Source organism: Oncorhynchus mykiss, chromosome 25 (genome assembly GCF_057628025.1).
Source record: "Oncorhynchus mykiss isolate SJ-2025 chromosome 25, ASM5762802v1, whole genome shotgun sequence".
In the NCBI taxonomy this organism is placed as follows: domain Eukaryota; kingdom Metazoa; phylum Chordata; class Actinopteri; order Salmoniformes; family Salmonidae; genus Oncorhynchus; species Oncorhynchus mykiss.
The window spans coordinates 53,446,184-53,473,826 of record NC_143046.1 but is presented as its reverse complement, the minus strand read 5'-3'; the positions used below and the strand labels follow the sequence as shown (position 1 = coordinate 53,473,826).

General features: G+C 44.0%; 1 protein-coding gene across 1 annotated transcript; it reads left to right on the top strand.

Moving 5' to 3' along the window:
* LOC110505285 (lysine-specific histone demethylase 1A) lies at positions 1-26,395 on the top strand. Its single transcript, XM_090220494.1, is given in 22 exon segments — positions 1-74; positions 952-988; positions 1,588-1,887; positions 2,001-2,172; positions 2,279-2,412; positions 2,512-2,683; positions 5,273-5,379; positions 5,656-5,737; positions 6,884-6,978; positions 8,093-8,110; positions 8,483-8,625; positions 8,789-8,879; positions 9,029-9,163; positions 11,740-11,813; positions 12,061-12,172; positions 17,171-17,236; positions 17,238-17,304; positions 19,798-19,985; positions 21,084-21,198; positions 21,663-21,790; positions 22,080-22,226; positions 25,327-26,395. Coding segments are annotated over 21 exon segments (2,562 nt in total). The 5' UTR covers positions 1-74; positions 952-958; the 3' UTR covers positions 25,513-26,395.
* The last annotated feature ends 1,248 nt before the right edge of the window (positions 26,396-27,643 follow it).

Sequence of the window (27,643 nt, the reverse complement as noted above, 5' to 3'; positions counted from 1 at the left end):
GGATCATATTATTCAACGAGAGGAAGGGATGGGATTTGTCTTTGTGTTGACATATTGATTGCGGCGATCTAGAGGTACAGTAATACTTGTATGCATGTTGTTATGTTTTACTCTTCAACTCACGGCCCCAATATTGGCTGTATAGTGAAATGCGATGTCATAGCGTAGCTACTAACGTGAGTGGAGTGCAATGTTTTCACTGGTAGTTGCTAGCCAACACACAGACACTTAGTTGCTGCTGAGTGAGACTCATTGTTAGCCTGCTAGCTAGTGTTAGCTACCGTAGTTAAATTGATGAGCTCGTGAACCCTATGTATGCAGTACAACAGGAATAATATACTAGTCAGACAACGCCCACGACGCCGATCGTTGACCTTGTTAAGTCATAGAAGCAATGTTGGCTAACTAGGTTTTAACGACGTCAGAGGGTTTTATAGTATAGATAGGTAGTTGGCAGTATGGTTTAGCCAGGCAGATGGCTAGCTTGTTTGCTCCAAGAACTGGCTGACTGTCCGACATGTTTTCTTACGAAACCATCGAAAAGGCTGTTAATACGAACCAAGTAGTTGGCCTATATACTAATGGTTATTCTCCACATATTTGAAATACAATAGCAAAAAATGAAGTAACTAGTTAGACGTCGCTAACTGATAGCTGTGTAGCTAGCTCATTATTCATTACTAACTCCTAGTCACCTACTCCTAGTTAGCCAATAAACCAGGCGTGTATTCGTTACGCCGATTATTTTGCAAAACTTGTCTCGAACGAAACGGGGAGCGACCTACCTGAATTTGTCCAATATAAACTCTCGTTTTAGTAGCAAAACATTTAGGTGTTCAATTGTTTCGACTGATTAACGTTACACCCCAGGACTGATTGTCTAGCTGCCTGGCTTGGTGGACTTTACTGTTGTTCATGACCGTATTTCTGATTCTGTCTTTTATTTCTTAGTGTTTGAATGGATAATACCAGGTCCACGGAGAAATGGGTAAAGCAAGACAAGGTTATTGTGGAGCCCTCTTACATTTGTCATCTGTCAACGCATCTAGTTGGTGCACTTCTAATGCATCCTCATCTTTAAGTATAGCTTGGTTCATGTATTTAGTTAGCTGTTATGGAGTTGTAAGAACTCATTTCCATATTTTGACATCATGATATATTATCCATATAGAAAGTGAGTGCATTAATTGTACAGAAGGTTATGAAACCTTGAATACATAAACATTCAGTTTTTCAGTTTTTCTAAATGGTAGTTAAGCTGATAAAAACTAGCTACAATATTTCTCTAAACTACAATATTCTCCCTGTACTATATAACTGGTGTTTCTTAGCTATGTTGATAATATTTTTTTCCTGGCTGTTGAAATTATTTTTTTCTCTTTATGAACAGCAATTCATTGTAATCTTATTTAATATTTGCCAAATACAGACTTTTTGCTAATATTCAATATCATAGCTTTTTATTGTTTGTGACCACAATGGATCAGCATTTTGAAAAAACTAACTCTGGTCATCCTAGATTATCATATCACAGACAACTCTAGAGCAGCAAATGGATTTGGCTGATGTCGGTTTTGGTTTTTCAAGGAGAGGCCTCTATCTTCCTCCATGATGCTGTCGAGTAAGAAGTCAGACGCAGGTTCATCTTCCTCTGCCGCTTCCACCTCCTTGGCGCCAGGGGGAGGTGAGCGGTCCCTTGAGGCCCAGGCTCCTGTCCAGATGGGGGCCCCTCCCTTGGCCCCAGGCGCCGTGGAGATCAAAAAGAAGGAGCGGGCCTCTCCGAGTGGGGAACCTGGTGGGCCCCCGCAGCCCCACCTCCCTGGCCCCGGGGGGGTGGACCTGGACACGGCTGAGGGTCGCAGGACAAGCCGCCGCAAGCGATCAAAAGTAACAACCTATAATACATGTCCACCCATCTTAGCGAAACATGACCATTTGCTTCATCTTAGGTGAGCCGGAACGTGGTTTTAATGGAGCGTTTATTGTGCCTCTTGTTGCAGGTGGAGTACCGCGAGATGGACGAGAGCCTGGCCAATCTGTCTGAGGACGAATACTACTCTGAGGAGGAGCGCAATGCCAAGGCGGAGAAGGAGCGCAAGCAGGTGATCCCGCCACCGGCGCCGCCCATGGAGGAGGAGGTGGACAGCGAGCCTGAGGAGCCCTCTGGTGAGTGTGAGTTGGACTGTGCGAAAGTGAGCGCAAATGTAACATTGGGCAGCGAAAGGTGTGTGTGTGTGTCAGGACGGGTGTTGAGGGTGGCGTGTTTTTGGTTTTCCAGGTGTGGAGGGAGCTGCGTTCCAGAGCCGCCTGCCCCATGATCGCATGACCTCCCAGGAGGCCGCCTGCTTCCCGGACATCATCAGCGGGCCCCAGCAGACGCAGAAAGTGTTCCTGTACATCCGCAACCGCACAGTGAGAACACACCTACTTCATTAACAAGACGTGCTTAGTTCTGGAGAAGATTGTACATTTGGATTTGGGTCTGAAATTGTGGCAAATTATTTGTTTCAGCTCCAACTTTGGCTTGATAACCCGAAAATCCAGCTAACCTTCGAAGCCACAACACAACAACTTGAAGCGCCATACAACAGTGATACAGTGCTGGTGCACAGGATACACAGTTACCTGGAGAGACACGGCCTCATCAACTTTGGCATCTACAAGAGAGTCAAGCCTTTACCAAGTGAGTACATTAGCCTTTTACTATCTGCCCGATATACTATAGTAACTGCATGTACAATGCTTATGCTCACATTTTAGATATGGGCATTTCCATGTAAAAAAAAAAGCCCAAAGAGCTGTTCATAGGAGCACATCAAATTTGGTGTCAAATTAAAGCGGAGTCTGTTTTTTTTACTTTTTATTACGGTGTATATACAGAGGAAAGAGGGTCTTACAAAACAACTAGCAGAAAAGGTCTTAAACGCTATTAGTAATACATCAAAACACTGTTGAAGTAAAGACCCCTGTGAACTAATATCAACGTTTCATTTTTGCTGAAATTATTATCCTTCTGTAAGTTTAAGAAATATTACCTATTGCCTTGTCATTGTTACCAAAACCCCACATATCTTTAAACCCCCCCTCCCCACGCAGTCTTTGTAATGCTACTTATAAAAACATTTTCAATGATCAATATGTCTAATAAATCACAGTTTATTTAATGAAAATAACTTCGAAATATATTTAATCATTTATTTCCTCCAATCTGATTGTGTGGGCGTTAGGGCATACGGTTGAATATTTTAACACACAGCCCTGATTGGCTGATTGGATGATCTAGAGCCCACCTCCTTTCCCATATGAACAGTCATTGGTCTATTATATTCGGGTCACATTGCGATGTCATGATGTGGGACAAAAGTTCCATCCCACCTGAACAGGCTGAAATTGCAGGCATTTGTTTTCAAACAATTTTTACACAAAGTGCGACCTTGTAGTGTCGAAATATCATGAGGGACTATAATGAAAGTTCACAGAAGTAACAAGTGAAGGTAGACCTACCAATTATTTATAGTATTTTTACTGATAAAGATGTGGTTTATGATTTATTAAGTGACCACAACCAAATTGGTAACATAATGAGTAGTAGAATGACTGCAACTCAATTGGCTACAATGGGAATTCATAGTAGTCACAAACCACAGTTGGATCACCTGCTACTGTCTTGCCTCCCACTGGCATACTGTTATGTTCAGCTAATAATTGTTTTATTTTTCTTTCTGTCGCATGCTCGCATGCTGGTCAAAGCAAGAGTCTCTCTCCCTGTCCCTCTCTCTCTCCAGTTAATGTCACCTCTCTCAACCCTTACTGACACTTACCCATGAGCCCCCTCTTTCCATTTACTGTAACCAACCATCTCCCCCACTGAGCACCGGACGTCCATGGACGCTGAAAAGTAGTTGGAATTTGGTCAGTCCAAATTGGAACCAATTGTAGATGTCTGTTTCACAAGTTTGGTCAGCACATTAAAGAAAAGTTTAGTAGAGTAATGGCCCTAGCCCTCACCCTCCGATCCAACAGGTCCCAGGCGTGCTCAATGGGATTTAGATCTGGGCTCTTCACTGGCCATGGCAGAACACTGACATTCCTGTCTTGCAGGAAATCACGCACAGAACAAGCTGTATGGTTGGTGGCATTGTCATGCTGGAGGGTCATGTCAGGTCGCTCCAGAGTACAGGCCTCGGTGTAACGCTCATTCCTTCGACGATAAACGCAAATCCGACCATCATCCCTGGTGAGACAAAACTGCGACTCGTAAGTGAAGAGCACTTTTTGCCAGTCCTGTCTGGTCCAGCGACGTTGGGTTTGTGCCCATAGGTGACGTTGTTGCCGGTGAGGACCTGCCTTACAACAGGCCTACAAGCCCTCAGTCCAGCCTATTGCGGACAGTCTGAGCACTGATGGAGGGATTGTGCGTTTCTGGTGTAACTCGGGCAGTTGTTGTTGCCATCCTGTACCTGTCCCGCAGTTGTGATGTTCGGTTGTATCGATCCTGTGCAGGTGTTACACGTGGTCTGCCACTGCGAGGGCGATCAGCTGTCCGTCCTGTCTCCCTGTAGCACTGTCTTAGGCGTCTCACAGTACGGACATTGCAATTTATTGCCCTGGCCACATCTGCAGTCCTCATGCCTCCTTGCAGCATGCCTAAGGCACTTTCACGCAGATGAGCAGGGACCCTGGGCATCTTTCTTTTAGTGTTTTTCAGAGTCAGTAGAAAGTCCTCTTTAGGGTCCTAAGTATTCATAACTGTCGCTGGATCGAGTCCCCGTGCTAACAAGGTAAAAATCTGTCGTTCTGCCCCTGAACAAGGCAGTTAACCCACAGTTCCCCGTTAAGCCGTCATTGTAAATAAGAACAAATTCTGAACTGACTTGCTTAGTTAAAGGTTCAATAACCTACATTCTTTATATCATTTTTTATCTTGCATTTTACCAGAGAAAAGTAGGCTAATCTTGAGAATTTCCAGAGGAAAAGTACATTCACATCAGTCGGAGCACTGACTCCTGATAGAATGCTCCTTTGTGAATTCTCATCTGAGTGGAGAAGTGCAACTGAAGAAAAAAAGCATCTAATCAACAGTGGCATTATTTTCAATTATAAAATGGGTTGTTTGGATCCTTGATGCTGATTGGTTAATAGCAAGGCGTTATAATAATTTGGGGGTTCAACCCTAAACCTTATGTGACTCAACATAATTCGTTTTTATCGATGTGTCAAAATAGCTGGTTATGTGATTGTTAATCACTCTAGTTCCCCTGTGTCAATGTAGCAAAGAAGACAGGCAAGGTGATCATCATCGGAGGGGGTGTGTCTGGGCTGGCGGCCGCGCGGCAGTTGCAGAGTTTCGGCATGGATGTGACAGTACTGGAGGCCAGGGTGGGTCAATAGCGCATCACACATCGATACGAGCCCAAGTTCATTGGGGCACGCTGTAGCAAAACACTTCGCAATTGAAAACCAACATTTTTCTTATTGGACAAGGTGAGAAATGACATCGGTGTTCTTCCATTTTGTGCCAATTGAACACGACCTACATCTAACCTTCAGCTAATACAGTGATACTGACCAGTAATGCAACATTTCGGCCTGGTGGAACAGCTAATGGTTAGGGTTTTCCTCTTTGTTGTGGTAATTTGGTTATTGTTTCCTCAGGACCGTGTTGGGGGGAGAGTGGCCACGTTCCGGAAGGGCAACTATGTGGCTGATCTGGGGGCCATGGTGGTGACAGGACTGGGTAAAGCATTCATTCATAGACACACACAATTACACACACGTACAGCCAGTGCCGGTGGTAATGAACATTACACGGCAGTGAAAATAAATTCCTGTGCCATCTTGTCAATCCCCCCCGCAACAGTTCTATAACCCTGATACCTTTCCTATCCTGTCCCAATAAAAATCACTTCCATCCCGTGCTCATTTTAACATGCCCAAATCAGAAGTAACTTCCTCCGTTAGCTGCTCGTCTGTCTCTCCCCCGCGCCTTCCCTACGCTCCATGTGCTCTCTCTGTGTGTGTGTGTGTCCATAGCAACGGCTCCACTTGGACGAGAGAGAGCAATTTTCCATTGCCTGCTCAGCTGAAGGGCCTATTTTATTTATATATTGTGATTGAAAACAGAAGAACATGTGTTCCTGTTGGAGGGGCAGGGGGGGTAAAATCATGTCTTTCTAAAACTGCTTATAACACACAACTCAGTTTAAAAGGATTCCTGTACTGCCCGTTCCTGTGGGCTGTTAATCCTCTCCCGAACTTGGCTCTAGAATTTCACTCCAGTTCCTGTAGGAATCTCGCTGGACCCACAAGACCCATGGGAGTCCTGTTCCTATGTCAACCTCTAATGTACATGATTTGAAAGCCACTTTGAACAGTAATTTCAAATGGGCCTGCTATGACAGCTTCTCACCAGCAGAGGGTGGTGTTGACCATGTAAATGTAGTCTGGGCCCATATGAGCCAAGTGTCTGAGTAGGAGTGCTGATCTAGGATCTGTCCATAAACATGTCTTCATTATGACCTAAAACGCTAAACTGATCCTATATCAGCACTCCTGCTAAGACGCCCTGATCAATGTAATCTGAAGAAATAGGACTGGACAGGCAAATTACGATTTGTCACTTTTCTTCTTTGTTTTATGGAAGACTGTAAAAACGACAATTTCAAATGATACCAAGTTTAGTCATATTCATATTTTTTATCACATTCAATATATGCAATAAAAAAATCTACGCTATCTATCCAGCCAGGCTGTTAGAACTACAACTAATGTCATAGTTTAACATTGCTACCTAATAGCTTATGTGATATTGTGGGCATAGAACTAGTCTATAGATTCTATGGCTGTATGCCTATATCCTGATGTTCTATCTGGTGTGTTCTAGGAGGAAATCCCATGGCGGTGGTCAGCAAGCAGGTTAACATGGAGCTAGCCAAGATCAAACAGAAGTGTCCTCTGTACGAAGCCAACGGTCAAGCTGTGAGTGTTGCATCGCTAGCTATTTGGGCCATTCACTTAGTTTGAGTTATGAGGTTTAGGCCACACACTCCATATAATGCCAATGCACTGCAGTAGAGTGAAATGCTTGTAGAACATTATAACAAAATGAATTGTCGTATTACTTTGGTGTCTCGTGCAAGCACGCTCGACTTTGAAGTGTCTGCTAACCACAAATGTAACCTACAACCATTGTACTGTATGTAGACATTTATTTCGTTTCCCCCAATGTTAACTCTCTGCGTTTTGTTATTTACCTCTTGTGCTGAAGATGTTTAGATTTCGTCCAGCACACCACTATGTGCTGTGTTAGCGGGGCCCTTACTTTGTCCGCAGGGCAGCTTGTTTCCGCGGAACGCGAGCAAAGTGCAGGGTGGATTCAGTTAACCACTTAGCAGGGTGGATTCAGTTAGCCGCTTAGCCTAGCGTGTCATCAACAGCAGCTCTGCCCTCTCTTTGTTGAGGCCAGACTCTCCCAATGTAATACCGTTAGACTGGAAATAACCAGCAGTGTTCTCTTCAAACTATTATTTTCTCCCTCTGTCATGCAGCGGTAGGATGTTTGGGGTTATTTTCAGGCCAGGGTCCTGTTCATTAGGGCCAAACATAGAGAAACGTTTTTCAACGCAAAACGGAAATTATCTCTTCTTATTGGACAAGTTGAGGTAGTCCCTACCTGTCTCAGTCCATTTTATTTTGTTTGGTGCCTAATGAAAATGACCCTGTTCAGAGGTGGTAGTCAGGGATAGGGCAGCTGGTCACTCTCCATACAGCGCGACTGATTTCCTTTTCTGCAGGGGAAGCTAAATAAGTGTCCTTTTTCAAAGTGTGGTTACATCTGTTTAACATTTTAAAGGAAAGAGTCACACATTTTGAATCAAATGACACAACATACCAGCGAAAAGCTCAAACACATGAACATATGAAATTACCCCGGGAATCGAGAGAACAACATTGCTCAGAGATGCACAAATACACCCATTTAAAAAAAAAAAAAAAAAAAAAAAAAGTTATATTGTAAGTTTGTTTATTTAATCTGTTAATTCTCTCCCCTCTCGACCCCCTCCCGTGGTTATCATCTGGTGGACTGCTAAAGGGTGAACGATGCACAAGCGTATGTATTGCTTTACTACATGATAACATTGTTCACCTATTGTTAATAATTCATGTTCAATACGATGTCGGTACACATTGAAGTAGACCGTAATAGAACTTGGGTCTGTCCTTGAGTGTCCTGAAAGGCACCTGTCTGTGTTAACTGTCTGTCGAAGCCTTGTAGTCAGCAATAGCTTTTTCCCCACTCCCCCCCCCCCCCCAGGTTTATTTCTCTTGATCACGTCTCTAATGGTCGAGGAAGCGATTCCTTTCTAAATTGGATTGCTCTTCCTTTATGACTGCATGTTCATGAATAACATGAAATGCTTTAATCACATTGTTCATTATTAATATTTCAATTCTATAATCCTAATGTTGACCTAATCATCAGGTGCCCAAGGAGAAGGACGAGATGGTGGAGCAGGAGTTCAACCGTCTGCTGGAGGCCACCTCCTACCTCAGCCACCAGCTGGACTTCAACTTCCTCAACAACAAGCCTGTGTCCTTGGGACAGGCCCTGGAGGTGGTCATTCAGTAAGTGTTTGGCCCTTTGTCCAGGCATATGCAGGTCTTGGCAACTTGCACAAATTCTGTGGCGATGGTTGTATTTAGTTTTTAATAAAAATAAAAAATATCCCTCTTTCTCAACGGCACATATCAATTCTTAGGTGTTCTTTTGACTGGTAACTTCCAATAGGTTGCAGGAGAAACATGTGAAAGATGAGCAGATAGAGCACTGGAAGAAGATCGTCAAGACCCAAGAGGATCTCAAGGAGCTGTTGAACAAGGTTGACCATGAGTACCACTGTATCTGAGGTCAAAAATGACAACAAAAGTAGCTTTAATGTAGATCCCTGTAGATGTACTCTTTTCCCTCCTTTAATCTGTTTTCTCCTCTTGTCTATCTACCTTTCTCTCTTCCCCCTCATTCTCTCAGATGGTGGGTACCAAGGAGAGGGTCAAGGAGCTTCATCAGCAGCACAAGGAGGCCAGTGAGGTCAAGCCCCCCAGAGACATCACTGCCGAGTTCCTGGTCAAGAGCAAGCACCGCGACCTCGCTGCACTCTGCAAGGTGAGGTTACTTGTGCTCTGTCACACCACCCTACTGTGGAGGCAGAGGATAGGTTTCTTCCATTTTTCCCCAGACCTCAAGTGGACTCCTGATGCGGTTTAAGCATGGTTGTGGCCTTAGAACATCTTAAAACAGATTTGATAGGGCCCTACTTGTTCCATACGAATAGCTTCAAGCTGCAAGCAGTTAATGGCACATTACTTTGATTACTTTCCCGTTTGCTTATTTGTTTTTCCAAAACAAACTTCATTCTTGTACCGCGTGGTACTTCCTCCAGACTCTCACACAATGTGGATAAGCCATGCATATAACAGCTGGAGTCATTAGCTGGAGCATCACCTATTTCTAGCCTCCAGACACAATTGGATTCAGTTAAAGGTGTTCTCAATGTATGTGCTTTCAATTCAACTATTTTTGGGCAATTATCAGAGCGTTTTCCAGGGCCTAAAACGAACACCTGCCAAATGTGGGTAAGATGTCTATTTCAGCTTCCCGGGTGGTTCAGTGGTTTAGGGCACTGCAGCGCTAGCTGTGCCACCAGAGAGACTGGGTTCGCGCCCAGGCTTGGCCTAGCGTCGTTCGGGTTAGGGAGGGTTTGGCCGGTAGGGATATCCTTGTCTCATCGCGCACCAGTGACTCCTGTGGCAGGCCGGGCGCAGTGCACACTGACCAGGTCGGTTTCCTCCGATACATTGGTGCTGCTGGCTTCCGGGTTGGATGCGCGCTGTGTTAAGAAGCAGTGCGGCTTGGTTGGGTTGTGTTTCGGAGGACGCATGCCTTCGTCTCTCCCGAGCCCGTACGGGAGTTGTAGTGATGAGACAAGATAGTAATTACTAACAATTGGATACCATGAAATTGGGGAGAAAAGGGGGTAAAAAAATGGCAGGTGGTCAGGGCTCCACGGTGTGTGCAATTCACTCGCATTTGTGAATAGAAATGGTCAAGTAGGATCTGTGTACTGCTGTTGATGGCATTTCAATCAACTAATGAAAAATGTTACTCAGATTTCCAAAATAATTGTGGTTGTTATATAGCAAGTATCTCTTCCATTCAAGTCTTAACTTCATTTGAGTAAACTTATTAGGGGGAAATACAGGGCTTAATGATTATAGCTGACTTTCTGCCACAGTATGAGCTTAGCGCAAACCATGTTAATATAGTAAATGGGTGGATTGGATTTGGGTCATTTAAAGGGATACTTCGGGATTTTCGCAATGAGACCCTTTGTCTATTTCCCCAAAGTCAGATGAACTCGTGGATGTGTTTTTAAATTATTATTATTTTTTATCTCTGCTTGCAGTTTGAAGGAAGTTGCTAACTAGTGCTAGTGCAATTGCTAACTAGCTGTCCACTAGCGTGCTAGTAGATACCCATAGACCTGATAACCGTAGTTAGCATCGGCTCCCAAAGTACCTCTAACTTCTTTCCTACTGGACACGGAGACCTAAAAATGTCTGACTCTGGGGAAGTAGATTGCCAACATCCCGAAGTGTCCCTTTAAGCCAAGGAGACAGAAGTGTACTTGAGACCATAGGGGCACATCCTAACTTTCACTTAAATCTAATTTTCACCAAATTTCCCATTGACGTCAATGCACGACTAAGTGAAAATTCGACATAAGTAGATCTAAGGATGTGCCTCGGAGACAAAAAAATGGTAAACATGAAGGTTTCTGCAGCATGTATTTGAGTGGTCTAATGCTTTGCCTGTGTGTATCATTAAAGGCAGTTCAGCATCACTTTCAGTGCAGATAAAGCTCCACCTCAAGTGTATTTTTGGGAAGCAAGTTTAAACACAGCTGCTGTCTGAACTCGACTCGTCTTTTGGTTGACTTCCTCCTGAAAAGGCACTTCTAAGGCTTGACTCAGCCTGGTCTGTCTGGCTGGAAATGGTTTACACACACACACACACACACACACACAGAGTGTGGCTAGAACAGGGTTGGGGAGGCCTTGGGAAGGTGGGTGTCAATGGCTGCAGGGGTAGGTGATGAAACCTGGACAGGGTGACTCAGTCCATTAAACTGAGTGGGCTGATGTCCTTCTTACTTTACTTTAAACCTTCTTGTGTGCACAAATAGATGTACTCCAGTGTTTCCCGTTCTATTGCTCAGGTTGGCCCCCATGTCTGAAACCAGTCGACTTCAAATGGTTTCCTGAATGCTCCATTGGCGGCCTTGGTGTCTTGCCAAGGAAAATAAATGGTCTCTCTCCTCGTTTTGTACCTTTACCACTTTTTTTCCGCAATTGGTAGTTAGTCTTGTCCCAATTGCTGCAACTCACGTACTGACTCGGGAGAGGCGAAGGTCGAGAGCCATGCATCCTCCAAAACACAACCCTGCCAAGCCGCACTGCTTCTTGACACACTACTCGCTTAACCCGGAAGCCAGCCGCACCAATGTGTTGGAGGAAACCCTCTACAACTGCCGACCGAAGTCAGCTTGCAGGGGCCCGGCCCGCCTACAAGGAGTCGCTAGAGCGCGATGAGACGACGACATCCCGGCCTTAGACCGCTATGCCACTCGGGGAGGCCCCATGTCTCAGTGTTAAACTCCTTTCTCTTCCCCTCTCCTGTAGGAGTATGATGAGCTGGTGGAGTCGCAGGTCAAACTGGAGGAGAAGCTTCAGGAACTGGAGGCCAACCCACCCAGGTAACACTTGAACACCTTCGCTCCACTGTAAAGGGCTGCTGTTGTGCTATTCTTTAAGCATGTGGGTGTGCTCTAGCCTGGGTGCCAGTCTGTCTCGGCTCTTTCTTATGGAATTGTCATGGTAATGTTTAGCTTGTCAATGACAATGGAGTAGACAAAAGTACAAACAGATCTGGGACCAGGCTAGATGTGCTCGCATTCGTCTGTTCTTCTCTTTTTTTTTCACCCTCTGCCGATCTCTCCACAGTGACGTGTACTTGTCGTCCCGGGACAGGCAGATCCTTGACTGGCACTTTGCCAACTTGGAATTTGCCAATGCCACGCCCCTCTCTACTCTCTCACTCAAGCACTGGGATCAGGTACACTCACACTCACTTAGGTCCAGTATGTAGCTTTGTAGTTGATCTGACCAAATTCACATAGAATGTGAGTTCTATATCTATCATCCTCAATGAAAGCCATTCTGATATGTGGTGGATCCATTCTATGTGTAATACTTCTGTTTCTCGTCCTTAAGTTTCGCTTTTGCGTCTTGCTTTCGGTTTTGTACACCAGCTTCAAATAGCTGAAAAATATTATTTTTGGTTATTGATAGTATTTAAACCCATTTGACTTTTTAGACATTTTGTTATGTTACAGCCTTGTTCTAAAATTGATTAAATTGTATTGTTTTCCTTTGTCAATCTACACAGAATACCCAATAATGACAAAGCAAAATCAGTTTGTAGAAATTATAGCAAATAAATAAAAAACATCACATTTGCATAAGTATTCAGACTATTTACTCAGTACTTTGTTGAACGTTTGGCAGTGATTACAGCCTTGAGTCTTCTTGGGTATGACGCTACACTCTTGGCACACCTGTATCAACGTGTCCGTGGTCCTGAGCGTTCTGGAGCAGGTTTTCATCAACGACCGCTCTGTAATTTGCTCTGTTCATCTTTCCCTCGATCCTGACTAGTCTCCCAGTCCCTGCCGCTGAAAAACATCCCCACAGCATGATGCTGCCACGCTTCACCGTAGGGATGGTGCCAGGTTTCCCCAAGACAGGAAGCTGGTCATTCAGGTCAAAAAGTTCAGTCTTCGTTTCATCAGACCAGGGAATATTGTTTCTCATGGTCTGAGAGTCCTTTACGTGCCTTTTGGCAAACCCCAAGTGGCCTGTCAAATGCCTTTTACTGAGGATTGGCTTCCGCCTGGTCACTCTACCATAAAGGCCTGATTGGTGGAGTGCTGCTGACATGGTTGTCCTTCTGGAAGGTTCTCTGATCTCCACAGAGGAACTCTGGAGCTCTGTCAGAGTGACCATTGGGTTCTTGGTCACCTCCCTGACCAAGGCCCTTCTCCCCTGATTGCTCAGTTTGGCTGGGCAGCCAGCTCTAAGAAAAGTTGTTTGGTGGTTCCAAACTTCTTCCATTTAAGAATGACGGAGGCCACTGTGTTCTTGAAGACCTTCAATGGTGCAGAAATGTTTTGGTACCCTTCCCCAGATCTGCGCCTAGGCACAATCCTGTCTCGAAGCTCTACGGACAATTCCTTCGACCTCATGGCTTGGTTTTTGCTTAAACGTGCACTTTCAACTGTGGAACCGTATATAGACTGTATCCAGGCTGTATCACAACCGTTTGTGATTGGGAGTCCCATAGGGCACAATTTGGCCCAGTGTCGTCCGGGTTTGGCTGGTTTAGGCCATCATTGTGAATAAGAATTTGTTCTTAACTGACTTGCCTAGTTAAATATGATTCTTAGCAACCAGGTAATGGTAGATTGATTTGTATATATTGCTGTGATGGTCATGGAATTTTGGATAATGGTTGTTTTGTCAGCCAAATGACCATGGTTACCCTAAGAACCATTAAAATAGCAAAAAAAAAATGTAGATTTTCTCCTCCGCTCCTGACTGCATGTGCAGAAACGTGATGATCGATGTTTACTATTGTAGCCAAGCTGACAGCTAGCAGAGGGAATAGCTATATCAAGTCAGTGTTCCCTGCTTTTGGAAAGTGATTTGGGTGCATGCAATTCATGATACTTGTTTGCCACAACACATTGCTGAAACCAGGGGCAACAAAGTTTCATCACGTTGTGAGGAGTCCATGTTACCGCTGAAACTGACTCATGTGCACTTGACTGAAGCCATCCAGGCATTCAAAAAGACATCTGTTTGTTCTACAACACACAATTCTTCAACTGTCTAGTTTTGTCTCTCCTTATATCGATTGTTAGATGATAACCAGGCTTACTTTTGACTGTTTATCAAATGAAAATTGATTTGTCACATGGGCCGAATACAACCGGATTTAACCTTACTATGAAATGGTTACGTAGATGTTCTTAAACAACAGCAGAATTGAAGAAATAGAGTTCATAAAATATTTACTCAATCAACTATAGGAAGACACTTAAATGTTGTAAGTAACACAATATAATAACAATAACGAGGCTATATACAGGGGGTACTGGTACTGAGTCAATGTGCAGGGGTAGAGGTTAGTCGAGGTAATTTGTACATTTAGGTAGGGGTAAAGTGACTGCATTCAAAATCATATCTTTTACAATTATTTCTTACAAAAAACACAAGGAAGGGGTAACATTAAAGTATTAGAACATGAAGGACAAACAATACAGCATCAAGACACTAATAATAGACAGCGCGCAGCAGTGTAAAAACAAAGGGGGTGGGGGTCAATGTAAATTGTTCAGCAGTTTTATGGCTTGGGGGTAGAAGCAAGTTAAGGAGCCTTTTGGACCTAGACTTGGTGCTCCGGTACCACTTGCCGTGCAGTAGCGGAGAGAAAAGTGACTTGGGTGACTGGAATTTTTGGGGTCCTCGATGACCGGAAGCTTGGCCCCAGTGATGTACTGGGCTGTACACACTACCCTCTGTAGTGCCTTACGGTCGGATGCTGAGCAGTTGTCATACCAGGTGGTGATGAAACCGCGCCAGCCCTACCACTATTTTGTCGTCAGCAAACTTAATGATGGTGTTGGAGTCGTGCTTGGCCATGCAGTCGTGGGTGAACAGGGAGTACAGGAAGGGACTAGGCACGCACCCTTGAAGGGCCCCAGTCTTGAGGATCAGCATGGCTGATGTGTTGTTGCCTACCCTTACCACCTGTAGGCGGCCCGTCAGGAAGTCCAGGATCCAGTTGCAGAGGGAGGTGTTTAGTTCCAGGGTCCTTAGTTTAGTGATGTGATTTGTGGGCACTATGGTGTTGAACACTGAGCTGTAGTCAATGTATAGCATTCTCACATAGGTGTTCCTTCTGTCCAGGTGGAAAAGGGCAGTGTGGAGTGTGGTTGTGTCATCGGTGGATCTGTTGGGGCAGTGTGCAAATTTGAGTGGATCTAGGTTTTCCGGTACGATGGTGTTGATGTGAGCCGTGACCAGCCTTTTCAAAGCACTTCATGGCAATAGACGTGAGTGCCATGGGGCAGTAGTCATTTAGGCAGGTTACCTTCGCTTGGGACTATGGTAGTCTGCTTGAAACATGTTATTACGGACTCTGTCAGGGAGAGGTTGAAAATGTCACTTGCCAGTTGGTCTGGTAAACTTGCCACGTCCTGGTAATCTGTCTGGCCCCGCGGCCTTGTTAATGTTGGTTTGGTTTCCCTTTGTAGTCTGTAATATTTTGCAAGCCCTACCACATCCGATGAGCCGGTGTAGTAGGATTCAAACCTAGTCCTTTATTGATACTTTGACTGTTCGTCTGAGGGCATAGCGGGATTTCTTATTAGTGTCCCGCTCCTTGAATGCGGCAGCTTTAGCCTTTAGCTCGGTGCGGATGTTGCCTGTAATCCATGGCTTCTGGTTGGGAAATGTACGTGTGGTCATTGTGGGGACGACGTTGTTGATACACTTATTGTTTTAGTTGGTGACTGAGGTGGTATACTCCTCAATGCCATTGGATGAATCCCGGGACATATTCCAGTCTGTGCGAGCAAGACGGTCCTGTAGTGTACATTCCACGTCATCTGACCACTTCTGTAATGTGTGAGTCACTGGTACTTCCTGCTTTCATAAGAATCATGGTCAGATTTTCCAAATGGAAGCTGGGGGAGAGCTTTGTATCCATCTCTATGTGTGGACTAAAGGTGGTCTAGAGTTTATTTTCCTCTGGTTGCACATGTGACATGCTGGTCGATATAATGCACGGATATAAATTGCATTAAAGTCCCCGGCCACTAGGAGTGCCGCCTCTGGATTAGTATTTTCTTGTTTGCTTATTGCCTTATACAGCTTGTTGAGTGTAGTCTTAGTGTCAGCATCGGTTTGTGGTGGTAAATAGACAGCTACGAAAAATATAGTCGACTCTCTGGGTTAATAGTGTATAGCGCGAGACTTCTTTAATATTAGACATCGCGTACCAGCTGTTATTGACAAATATACACACATCCCTCGTCTTACCAGACATCGCTGCTCTGTCCTGCCGATGCATAGAAAACCCAGCCAGCTTTATAATATCCGTGTCGTCGTTCAGCCACGACTCTGTGAAACATAAGATATTACATAATGTCCTGTTTGGTAGGACGGTCTCGATCGTAGATCATCCAGTGATAACCATCTGTTCTGTTGGCCAACGTGCAAAGGCGGATTAATTCTCACAAGGCACTCCGGCCTCCGCCACACCTTTCTTTCAGTCTTTTCTTCATGCAAAGGATGGGGATGTCTTTTACGCCAGACTCATTATATAAAAAAAATCTTTGTCCAGTTCGAGGTGAGTAATCGCTGTTCTGATGTCCAGAAGCTCTTTTCGAGTAAAGTTTGTCGCCTTAAAATGTATTTTCATCAACTTCATTTATCTATTATTTTATTTTCATGGGCTTCATCCATAATCGTCGGTTACACGATTTATACAATTGCCGTTCTAGCCCCATATATTGCGCCTTTATGATTTCTTCCTGCAGTACATGGACTTTCCCTTCCCTAAACCAATCCATCTTGGCCTGGCAATTCTCTCTCCTAGTATGCACATCCATACTAGATCCGATTTCAAACACGTACTATTCACGGCTATTAGACACCAGATCTTGTTGAATTCATTCCTTTCAAACCACCAGGCTATAGTCCCCCGTAAACTGCAAGTACCCTTCTAAGCTCTTGTAAACCAATCAATCAAATGTCTTTTTATGAACCCCCTTTTTTTCACCAGCAGTTGTCACAAAGTGTTTTACAGATACCTAGCCTAAAATAATTTTAAAAATGCAGAGGCAGAAACCACAAATAATAAGCCAGACATAATTCACTTTGAGTGTTTAAAATGTATAGATTTGTTGTGCTGTTTTCTCCTTGTCTCCTGTAAACCATATATAACCCACATTTTGTGTTCTCCCTCCCTTTTTTTTCTCCTGTTCAGGACGACGACTTTGAGTTCACAGGCAGCCACCTGACAGTGAGGAATGGCTACTCCTGTGTCCCCGTTGGCTCTGGCCGAGGGCCTGGACATCAAACTGAACACGGCGGTGCGTCAGGTCCGATACACCGCCTCTGGTAAGTTTACAGGATATTTGTGGGTAGCTGCGCTTATGCTCGTTTGTCAATCTGTCTTTTCTTTTGTGTTGTCTGTCTGGGTGTGTCAGTCTGTGTATTCCTTTGTTCATGTGTTACCTGTTAGTGTGTGTTAAACGTGTGTGCGGTGGGAAACCTGTGTGTGCAGGGCCAAATGAATGCAGGGACTTACCAGGGCTGAAGCCCCTGGGCCAAGGTCTGTGGGAGGCCCAAGAGGCAAGCAATTATAACATTGAGGAAATACAGTGCATTCGGAAAGTATTCAGACCCCTTCACTTTTTACACATTTTGTTACATAACAGCCTTATTCTAAAATGTATTAAGTAGTTGTTTCCCTGATCAATCTACACACAATACCCCATAAATGACAAGTCAAAGGTTTTTTTTCCAATGTTTTTTTATTTTCAAGTTGTTAAAAAAATGTTTAGAAAAAACTGATTTACATTTAAGTAAATATTCAGACCCTTTACTCGGGACTATGTTGAAGCACCTTTTTGGCAGCGATTACAGCTTCATGTCTTCTTGGGTATGACACTACAAGCTCAGCACACCTGTATTTTGGGAGTTTCTCCCATCCTCCGCCGATCCGCTCAGGCACTGTCATGTTTCATCAAACCAAGAATCTTGTTTCTAATGGTCTGAGTCCTTTAGGTGCCTTTTGGCAAACTCCAAGTGGGCTGTCATGTCTTACTGAGTGAGCTCTGTCTGGCCACTCTACCATAAAGGCCTGTTTGGTGGAGTGCTGCAGAGATGCTTGTCCTTCTGGAAGGTTCTCCCATCTCCACAGGGGAACTCTGGAGCTCTGTCAGAGTGACCATTGGGTTCTTGGTCACCTCCCTCAGTTTGGCCTGGCGGCCAGCTCTAGGAAGAGTCTTGGTGGTTCTAAACTTCTTTAATTTAAAAATGGAGGCCACAGTGTTCTTGGACCTTTTTTTTAATGCGCTGAAACTTCTTGGTACCCTCCGTCAGATCTGTTTCTCGACACTCCTGTGTCCGAGCTCTACGGACAATTCCTTCGACCTCATTGCTTGATTATTTATTTTTTGCTCTGACATGTACTGTCAACTGTGGGACCTTTTTTTTTTTATATAGACCGGTGTTTGGACAGGCAATCAATTGAATTTACCACAGGCGGACTTCAAGTTGTAGAAACATCTCAAACATGGTCAATGGGATCAGGATGCACCTGAACTCAATTTTGAGTCTCATAACAAAGGGTCTGAATACTTAAGGTATTTCTGCTTTTTATATGTTTTTATAATAATGCACACACTGAACAAAAATATATAAATACAACATGTTAAGTGTTGGTCCCATGTTTCATGAGCTGAAATAACAGATTGCAGAAATTTAACATCCCTGTTATTGAGTATTTCTCCTTTGCCAAGATAATCCACTGACCTGACAGGTGTGGCATATCAAGAAACTCATTAAACGGCATGATCATTACTCAGGTCCACCTTGTGCTCGGGACAATAAAATGCCACTCTAAAATGTGCAGTTTTGACACAACACACACAAATGTCTCGGGTTGAGGGAGCATGCAACTGGACGACGAACACATTTTATCGATGACAGTTTGAATACACAGAGATACCGTGACGAAGTCCATTGTTGGCCATTCATACACTGCCATCACCTCATGTTTCATTGGGATAATGCACGGCCCCATGTCACAAGGACCTGTACACAATTCCTGGAAGCTGAAAATGTCTGTTCTTCCATGGCCTGCATACTCACCAGACATGTCACCCATTGAGCCTCGTATTGAGCCTCTTTGGGATGCTTTGGGATACTTGTAGGACAGCGTTTTCCAGTTCCCGCCAATATCCAGCAACTTCCCACCGTCATTGAGTGGGACAACATTCCACAGGCCACAATCAGCATCCTGATCAACTCTATGCGAAGGAGATGTCTCATTGCATGAGGCAATATGGTCCCACCAGATACTGACTGGTTTTCGAGTCTACACCCTACCTTTTTTCTTTTTAAGGGTATCTGTGACCAACAGATGCATATGTGAAATCCGTAGGTTAGTGCCTAATGATTTCTTTATTTTTTTTTATTGACTCATTTCCTTTGAAATTGTTGCATTTTTATATTGCCCCCTAATATTGTACAATCTGTTGCTTCTTTGCCCTTGGCTATTTTGTTTGAATTCAATTTGTGTTGTATTACAAATTATTCAGCTTATGTCTTTTGTCATGTAAATGACATAGTATTGCATGAAATGCGTTTTTAAAAGGCAGCTTTTTATTTGGACCCTTCAACAACAACAATCCCATGTGTGGTAACCCTAAAATGCCTCTGCTGAACTGTAGCCTATGGCACATGGCAAATATTATGGCTTTATTATAAAGGGCCTTCTTCAACAGGAAATGTACCAATCATCGAATTGCATCTGGTGCACAGATTTGTTTTGTGGGGGGGGTGTTGTTGTTTGACTAATTGCGTGTATGTCTCTCGGATCTCCAGGCTGTGAGGTGATTGCGGTGAACACACGCTCCACCACTCAGACATTCATTTACAAGTGCGACGCGGTTCTATGCACCCTACCCCTGGGTGTCATGAAGCAACAGCCCCCTGCCGTACAGTTTGTTCCCCCCCTGCCCGAGTGGAAGACCTCTGCTATCCAGAGGATGGGCTTTGGCAACCTCAACAAGGTACGGAACACCCCTCCACTTGGCTTTGCCACACTTATTTGAGGTGTTTATCCATGTGGATTGAGATGAATGTAAGACTTGAGACTTGCTGCTGTACAAATCTATGTCTAAAAAAAAAAAGCCTCTTTGCTCACTTGTTAGGAAGCAAAGTAAAATCATAGATATTTCCTGCTGTCAAGACATGTATTTCCCTCATTCACTCACCCTGTTAATTCCTTAGCATCCTGAGGCACCACTTTGCGTCCAGCATGAATCAGCCCAGGTGTTTTGTACATAATACACAGTGCAAAAAAACAATGTTACCCCTCTCTCCAAAATAGCATTTTATCCTAGTTTATGTCAGCCCTGGGAGGGAGAGTTGGGGAGTGTGAGTGAGGGTTTTGTCAATCTGTTAGTAATCAGATCAGAATCCAATCTCCACTTTCTCCCTCCCTCTTTTCTCACTAAGCCCCAATGTGCATCATTCTACTGCAGAGTTTCTATCTCCTAATTCGGCTGCAGCAGAAAATGCTGCATCATTATGCAATGTGGGACCTGTTTGTGGTGCCTCGTGGCCACCAGAGGGAGCGCTGCCTCTGGATCCAATTGAATAGAGCCTAAACTCCACAACCTTTTTATCAGCAAAACACCCTAATGACAGCATTTTGTAATCTGAATTATTTTTTGTGTGAAGTGGGTCTTAAACAAATTAGACAAATATAGAACAGTCGGTTGGAACCATAGAACCGCTATCTAATTCTGTGTTTAGTGCAATGATGAAATGCAGTCGCTCAGGCTTCTCACATTTGGTGAAGTTCCATCTTTCCCTCGGGTGTCTCTTATGAAACCGTTCTCTTCTGATTCGTCCGACTCTTCAGGGTTCTTTCCATATAGTGAGCTGTGCCAGATCACTAGCATCATCAGAAAGGCCCAGAGCTCAGAATTCCTCCCAGTCTCCATGCTCCGACCTGTTTTTGTTACCTCGCCACAGGCCACCAAACCAGACTTATTGCCCCAACTCCAAACTTTGCCTGGGAAACTGCCCTGACTAGATTAGTATGTGTTTTTGGTGTGTGTTGAATCACTCATGCTGATATTGTGTGTCCCTCCCGTCACTAGGTGGTGCTGTGCTTTGACCGTGTCTTCTGGGACCCTAGTGTGAACCTGTTTGGCCATGTGGGCAGCACGACAGCCAGCAGGGGAGAACTCTTCCTCTTCTGGAACCTCTACAAAGGTGAGCACAGTGAACCAGGCGATTCTCTCAACACTGTGGCAATTGGGATCTTTCTCAATCAAATGTAGTTTAAAAAGCCCTTTTTACATCAGCAGTTGTTTTAAGTGCTTTACAGATACCCAGCCTGAAACTCCAAAGAGTAAGCAAGGAAGAAGCACAGTGGCTTGGGGGAAAAACTCCTGTTTTCTTAGATTTAAATGTTTGTCCTTTCATCTCCTTCATTGCACTGATCTGAAATAACTGACCAGGTGAAAGGCGGCCTAATGATGATCTTCTTCCACCATGTAGTTTTCAATTTTCAAGTTGTCCACAGTGCAGATAAAAGGGAGGACGCAAGGAGAGGCTGGATTTGTAAGCAATTGAGATCGAGACGTGGTGGCATTTTGGATGAAGTCACCCATTTTGACTTGGGCAGTATTTCATTCACCTATGCCTCTGAAGTTCATCAATGTGTTCCCCCCCAGCCCCCATACTGCTGGCACTGATGGCAGGAGAGGCGGCTGGCATCATGGAGAACATCAGTGATGATGTCATCGTCGGACGCTGCCTCGCCATCCTCAAAGGCATCTTTGGAAGCAGTGCAGTACCGCAGGCATGTGCGAATTGGCTTTCTTTGGACATAGAAATAGAATTACATTCAATATGGCTGCTGGTCCACCCATCACGGAATGTTGACTTGAATCAGAATTTTTGTTCTAGTTATGTTTGTATGAGTCCTCTCAAACCACCAGTCAAATACGTCATGAAAAAAGGTGTCATGTAATCTAATCATATGTAGTTATTCATGTTGATTAGCTTTGGAACTGTTTAGTATTTATCAACCATATTTACTGGAATCTGATATCGGCATGGAAACTCACCGCTGTTTGTTGTCACGGCAGCCCAAGGAAACAGTGGTGACGCGTTGGCGTGCCGACCCCTGGGCGCGGGGCTCCTACTCGTACGTGGCGGCCGGTTCCTCTGGCAACGACTATGACCTCATGGCCCAGCCCATCACCCCTGGCCCCGCCATACCCGGAGCGTCACAGGTAACACATCTGACCACTGTGATACATTACGAGACAGTTTCCCGGATAGACATTAAACTCCTGGGTCAATAAGCATGCTGTGGAGAATCTCCTTTAAAAGTGCTTTCTGGTCCAGGACTAGTCTAAGTCTGTGCCCGGGAAACGGTACTCTATACACCAGGATCCTGCGACCACAAAAAATGTTATGACAAGACCTGGGGGGGAATTCCCCCAATGTCGCTCTAATGCAATTCCACAATATACACAACATGCGCAGCAGCAAATTGGCCAAAAATGTAATAGCACCTTATCCCGAACAGGTTATCCCATGGAAGCCTTTAGCCTAACGTAGTTATTTCACACACAGTTGTCATAAATTCAAAGCACACTGAAAATTCTATCCTTTTCCAACCCAATCCCAGTGAGCTGAAGACTGAGCCATAGTCCGACATCACAAAAATTAAATGAACCTGAACATTTTGAGAAAACCGTAGGGTATACGGTGCCTTCAATGTATTCACACCCCTTTTTCAACATTTTGCTGTGTTACAGCTTGAATTTAAAATGGATTAAACTGATATGTTTTGTGGCCTACACACAATACCCCATAATGTCAGTGGAATTTGAACTTTTTTTAATTGTATTTTTTTTACCAATTTATTAATGAAATGCTGAAATGTCTGGAGGCAACTATTTAACCCCCAAAGTTCAAGACAACACATTTGCTTAACAAACCAGATAAGTTGAATAGGCTCTGTGTGCAATAGATATGTTTAACATGATTTTTGAATGACTACCTCATCTCTGTACCCCACACATAAAATGATTTATGTAGGTCCCTCAGTCGAGCAGTGAATTTCAAACACAGATTCAACCACAAAGACCAGGGAGGTTTTCCATTGCCTTGCAAAGGGCAGACATTGAATATCCCTTTGAGCATGGTGAAGTTATTAACTACACTTTGGATGGTGTATCAATACACCCAGTCACTACAAAGATACAGGCGTCCTTCCTAACTCAGTTGCCGGAGAGGAAAGAAACCGTTCAGGGATTTCACTCTGAAGCCAGTGGTGACTTTAAAACAGTTGCAGAGTTTAATGGCTGTGATAGGAAACAACTAAGGATGGATCAACATTGTAGTTACTTCACAATACTAACCCATTTGACGGAGTGAAAAAAAGGAACACGAATATTCTGAAACATGCATCCTGTTTGCCACAAGGCACTAAAGTAATACTGCAAAAAATGTGGTAAAGCAATTCACTTTATTTCCTGAATGCAAAGTGTTATGTTTGGGGCAAATCCAATACAACACATTACTCAGTACCACTCTCTCCATCATGTTGTGGGTATGCTTGTAATTGTTAAGGACTGAGGAGTTATTCAGGTTGAAAAAAAAATGTAATGGTGCTAAGCACAGGCAAAATCCAAGAGAAACTTGGTTGTGTCTGTTTTCCACCAGACACTGAGAGATGAATTAATGTGTCAGCAGGACAATAACCTAAAACACAAGGCCAAATCTACACTGGAGTTGCTTACCAAGAAGACATTGAATGATCCTGAGTGGCCTAGTTAGTCTGCTTGAAAAGCTATGGCAAGACTTGTAAATGGTTGTCTAGCAACGATCAACAACCAATTTGACAGAGCTTGAAGAATTTTGAAAATATTATGTGCAAAGCTCTTAGACTTTACCCAGAAAGACTGTAATCGCTGCCGAAGGGGATTCTAACATGTATTGACTCAGAAGTGTGAATACTTACTTTAAATGATTTATTTCTGTATTTCATTTTCAATACATTTTCTAATATTTCTAAAAGCATGTTTTCACTTTGTCATTATCGGGTGTTGCGTGAGAAATTGAGTGGAGAAAGTCGAGGGCTATGAATGCTTTCTGAAGGCACTGTATTAATTTAAACTAGAGTGGAGGACAACGTGGCGGATGTGGGCGGCAGCAGAGTGAGGAGACGAAACAGCCTTTGGGCATAGAAAAAGTGCAGAGAGAAACTATTTAGTTATGAACTGAAGGCTGAAAATTTTGGAGTAAAGTAGGCTAATGCAATTGAAGGCATGTATCAAATTCTTCCTTTTACTGAAATTCCCAAAGTCCTATCCAAATATTTAAAGCAATATGTGTGTGTGTGTGTGATCTCCTAGATTATCATTCAGGCACCGTTTTGATTGGGACAGTGCGCTGCTTTGAGACAATCGTGGGGGACTCTAGATAACTAAACTGACATGGATTGATTTTTCACTGCATCTCTGTTTGGATATTCGGTAACAATTAGGTTGGGGAGGTGAGCACTAATGATCACATTTTCTAGTTTGATCATATGTTAACTGATCAGAACATTTTGCTATCATGTTATACAAGTGGATTTTGTTCTTCAGCGTGTCCTACTCATGACCAAAAAGCCTGTGACTTCTCTGATAATCAATCAATGTTTATATATATATTTTTTTGTTTCACTGAATCGGTCTGTAGATGTGGTTAATTGATCTCTGGCTGGACGGGTGGAAGTGGTAGCTTATTTGTTTGCTCATCTATCGTCCCAATCTGACTGAAACCCAAAATCTTGAAAAAAAGGACCCAAAAAAAGTCCTTACTTTGCTCTGTATTATCAAAGCACGTCTCGCCTGTGTATGTCAAAATACTGCTGTAACATTTCACCCGCTTCTCTGCTCTGTCTCATGCTGCTGCCCATAATATGAGCGCTTCGGTAGGGAAGGTTTGATCAACAAATATCAGAACAGAGTTGGTCACCGTTAAGATATGGTATTTAAACAACCCCCCCCCCCCCCCCCATCTGAATCATTAAACGGCCCGTTGCTCTAAGCCAATGAGAATGTTGAATATTACCACACGCTAGAAAGTCGCTCTGCACATTTCATGCATTTTTTGGGCCAATCCCATTCACTAAACCACCAGAGCATGTGTGCAAATCTCATCCTCCTTAGCCAACCCACAATTATTTGACCAAACCGAGTGGTTCCCGACAGATGTTTTAGGGTCGTTCTGATGTTGACACACTAATTGACGGGAACACTCAAATTTATGTTTGGGATGATGAGTTTGTCGTTTTGATGGTTTTGTTTTTTTTCTCTCCCCATTTTTTTTTCGCAGCCTGTCCCTCGTCTGTTCTTCGCTGGGGAGCACACTATCCGGAATTACCCGGCCACGGTGCATGGTGCCCTGCTCAGCGGCCTGCGAGAGGCGGGACGCATCGCAGACCAGTTCCTGGGCGCCATGTACACCCTCCCCCGACAGGCCACTCCCACCACCGCCCTTCAGCCCTCCCCCAGCGTTTAGACCCCTTTCCCTTTACAATGTCCTTCCATGTTCAAGTGATGTCAGTGACTCCTGTTAACAAAGACTCTTTAGATGTAAAGAATGTGTTTTTGTTTTAACCCCACCAATGCTAATATATGGACAGAACAGTGAAACCCCAATGTACATTCCCAAAGGACAAGCCAGCACCAGCACATTACTTAGCCTGTTCTTGTCCCCTTAATGACTACATCCACCACCACCTCACTAAGTCAATGCTGTGAGTCCTCATAGCTGATGCAGCTGGGTGGAACCTTCAATGGAAGTCTCAGATGGTTCAGTCTCCCTTCCGGTTCTGCTAGCTAACCTCCGTGCTGATAGAGGGTGATCAGTCATGGATGAGGGTAGGAATTGGCCTATTTGGATGGACCAGGGTCTACTATGAGCAGGGTAGCCAGATCCTACCCCAGTAGGATGACACTAGTGTCATAGCTGACCTTGTTCCAGCGATAAAGATGGATGGGCTGAAGAGGAGGAACATCAGAGGGCAGCCGATCAAACGCTGCTCCCTACCTACTGTACTTGTAAAGGGCAGGTGTGCTGCGCTATCTAGCAACACAATTGCACTCACTCCCATTGAAACGCTAGTTGCTGCAATGTTGTAGCCTACAGGTGCATTGTATTGATTATTTTAAGGCTACTGTCGTTAATGTTAGTTGTATGCCTCCTGCTGAAGAGGACCTGTACCATGTAGGGTTGGAGTAAAGAAAAGTTTGTATTGAAATGCAAAAATATGATTTGAGTGAGAAATTCCAGTTGTGAATGTTTTTTAATTATTTTAACAGCTAGTTTTGATATTTTGTTGTCATTGCATACTTAAAAAAAACTTTTGTCGTTTGGGTATAAAAATAAATGCGTCTTGCCATCTTGTGTGTCAAGAGAACTAGTTTCTTATTGAACAAGTTCAGATGGTATCTGCAGTGTTTCATTCAGGTTTCATCCCTAGTTAACACAATCCAGGTAGTTATGAGTGGAGGAGACAACTTCTCCTGAAGTGTACACTCGTTCACTACCCACAAATCTAAAAGCATTGGATTGTAGGCATGGGCTAGTGAGAGTTTCTGCCATATTTATACCAGTAAGTTCCTTTTAAAATCAATATAGGGATGTGAACACGTGCAGACTTTGGGAGGAAGGAGAGATAATTGGGACTCCCCACTAGCCACACATCTCTGACCTGGGTGGCCACAGTGTTTTATGTAGTGTTGACTCCCTGTCCTCTTCCTGACCATTGGCCTGCTCCCTGGAGCGTGTGGTGGCTGTGACAGGCTTTGCCAGCTTACGCCATTGTAGGGGTCTGATGGACCAATGGAAAAATTGCACTGGGAAGTTTGGGAACATAGCTCAATGCCAATATCTCTATATTAGAGGGATTTTTCCTGTGCAAAGAACTGTGGACCACAGCGGTTTGACTTAACTATAGTAACTTTGGTTGGAAATGTATTGAAATAGCTCTCAAGGTTGGCACTGGGTTATTTCCATGTGTGGTTTACCATGGGGCTCAGGGTGGCTGGTGGGCTTTGTATTATCTATACACACACAGTTTCCATTGGAGTTCAGAACGTTCTTCTCCTATGGGCAGGTGTATGTCTCCCTACTTGCGAGATATGTTACACAAAGCTTTGAAGGAGGCTGCCTTCAGCGTGTCTGAACAAATCTCCAACAGCCATGTGACTCACACAGCAGCCTGTACAGAGGTAGGGTGGAAATGTACCCAGACTCTTGTCACGTGACAGTTCCAAGAATCAGCTAGAGGTATCAAACTCATTCCATGGGGGGCCTAGTTTTTTTTTTCTTCATTTTAATTAAGACCGACAACCATGTGAGGGTGGTTCCTTGCTAATTCAGTGACCGTAATTCCAAGTACATAGGAGTGAAAACCCGCAGACATTCGGCCCTCCCTGGAATGAGTTTGACACGTGGCCTACACTTGATACTCAAACCCAAGTCAGGATGATAGTAGAATTGATGGAAAAGCCTTAGGAGATCACATTGTAGTAGATGCCAAAAGGCAGGTACTAACATGTTGCAAGAGTCATGTAAGCTTACATTCATTTTAGTTCTGGAACCACTTGAAACACCTGCAGTCACATCCGCATAACATAACCTGTTT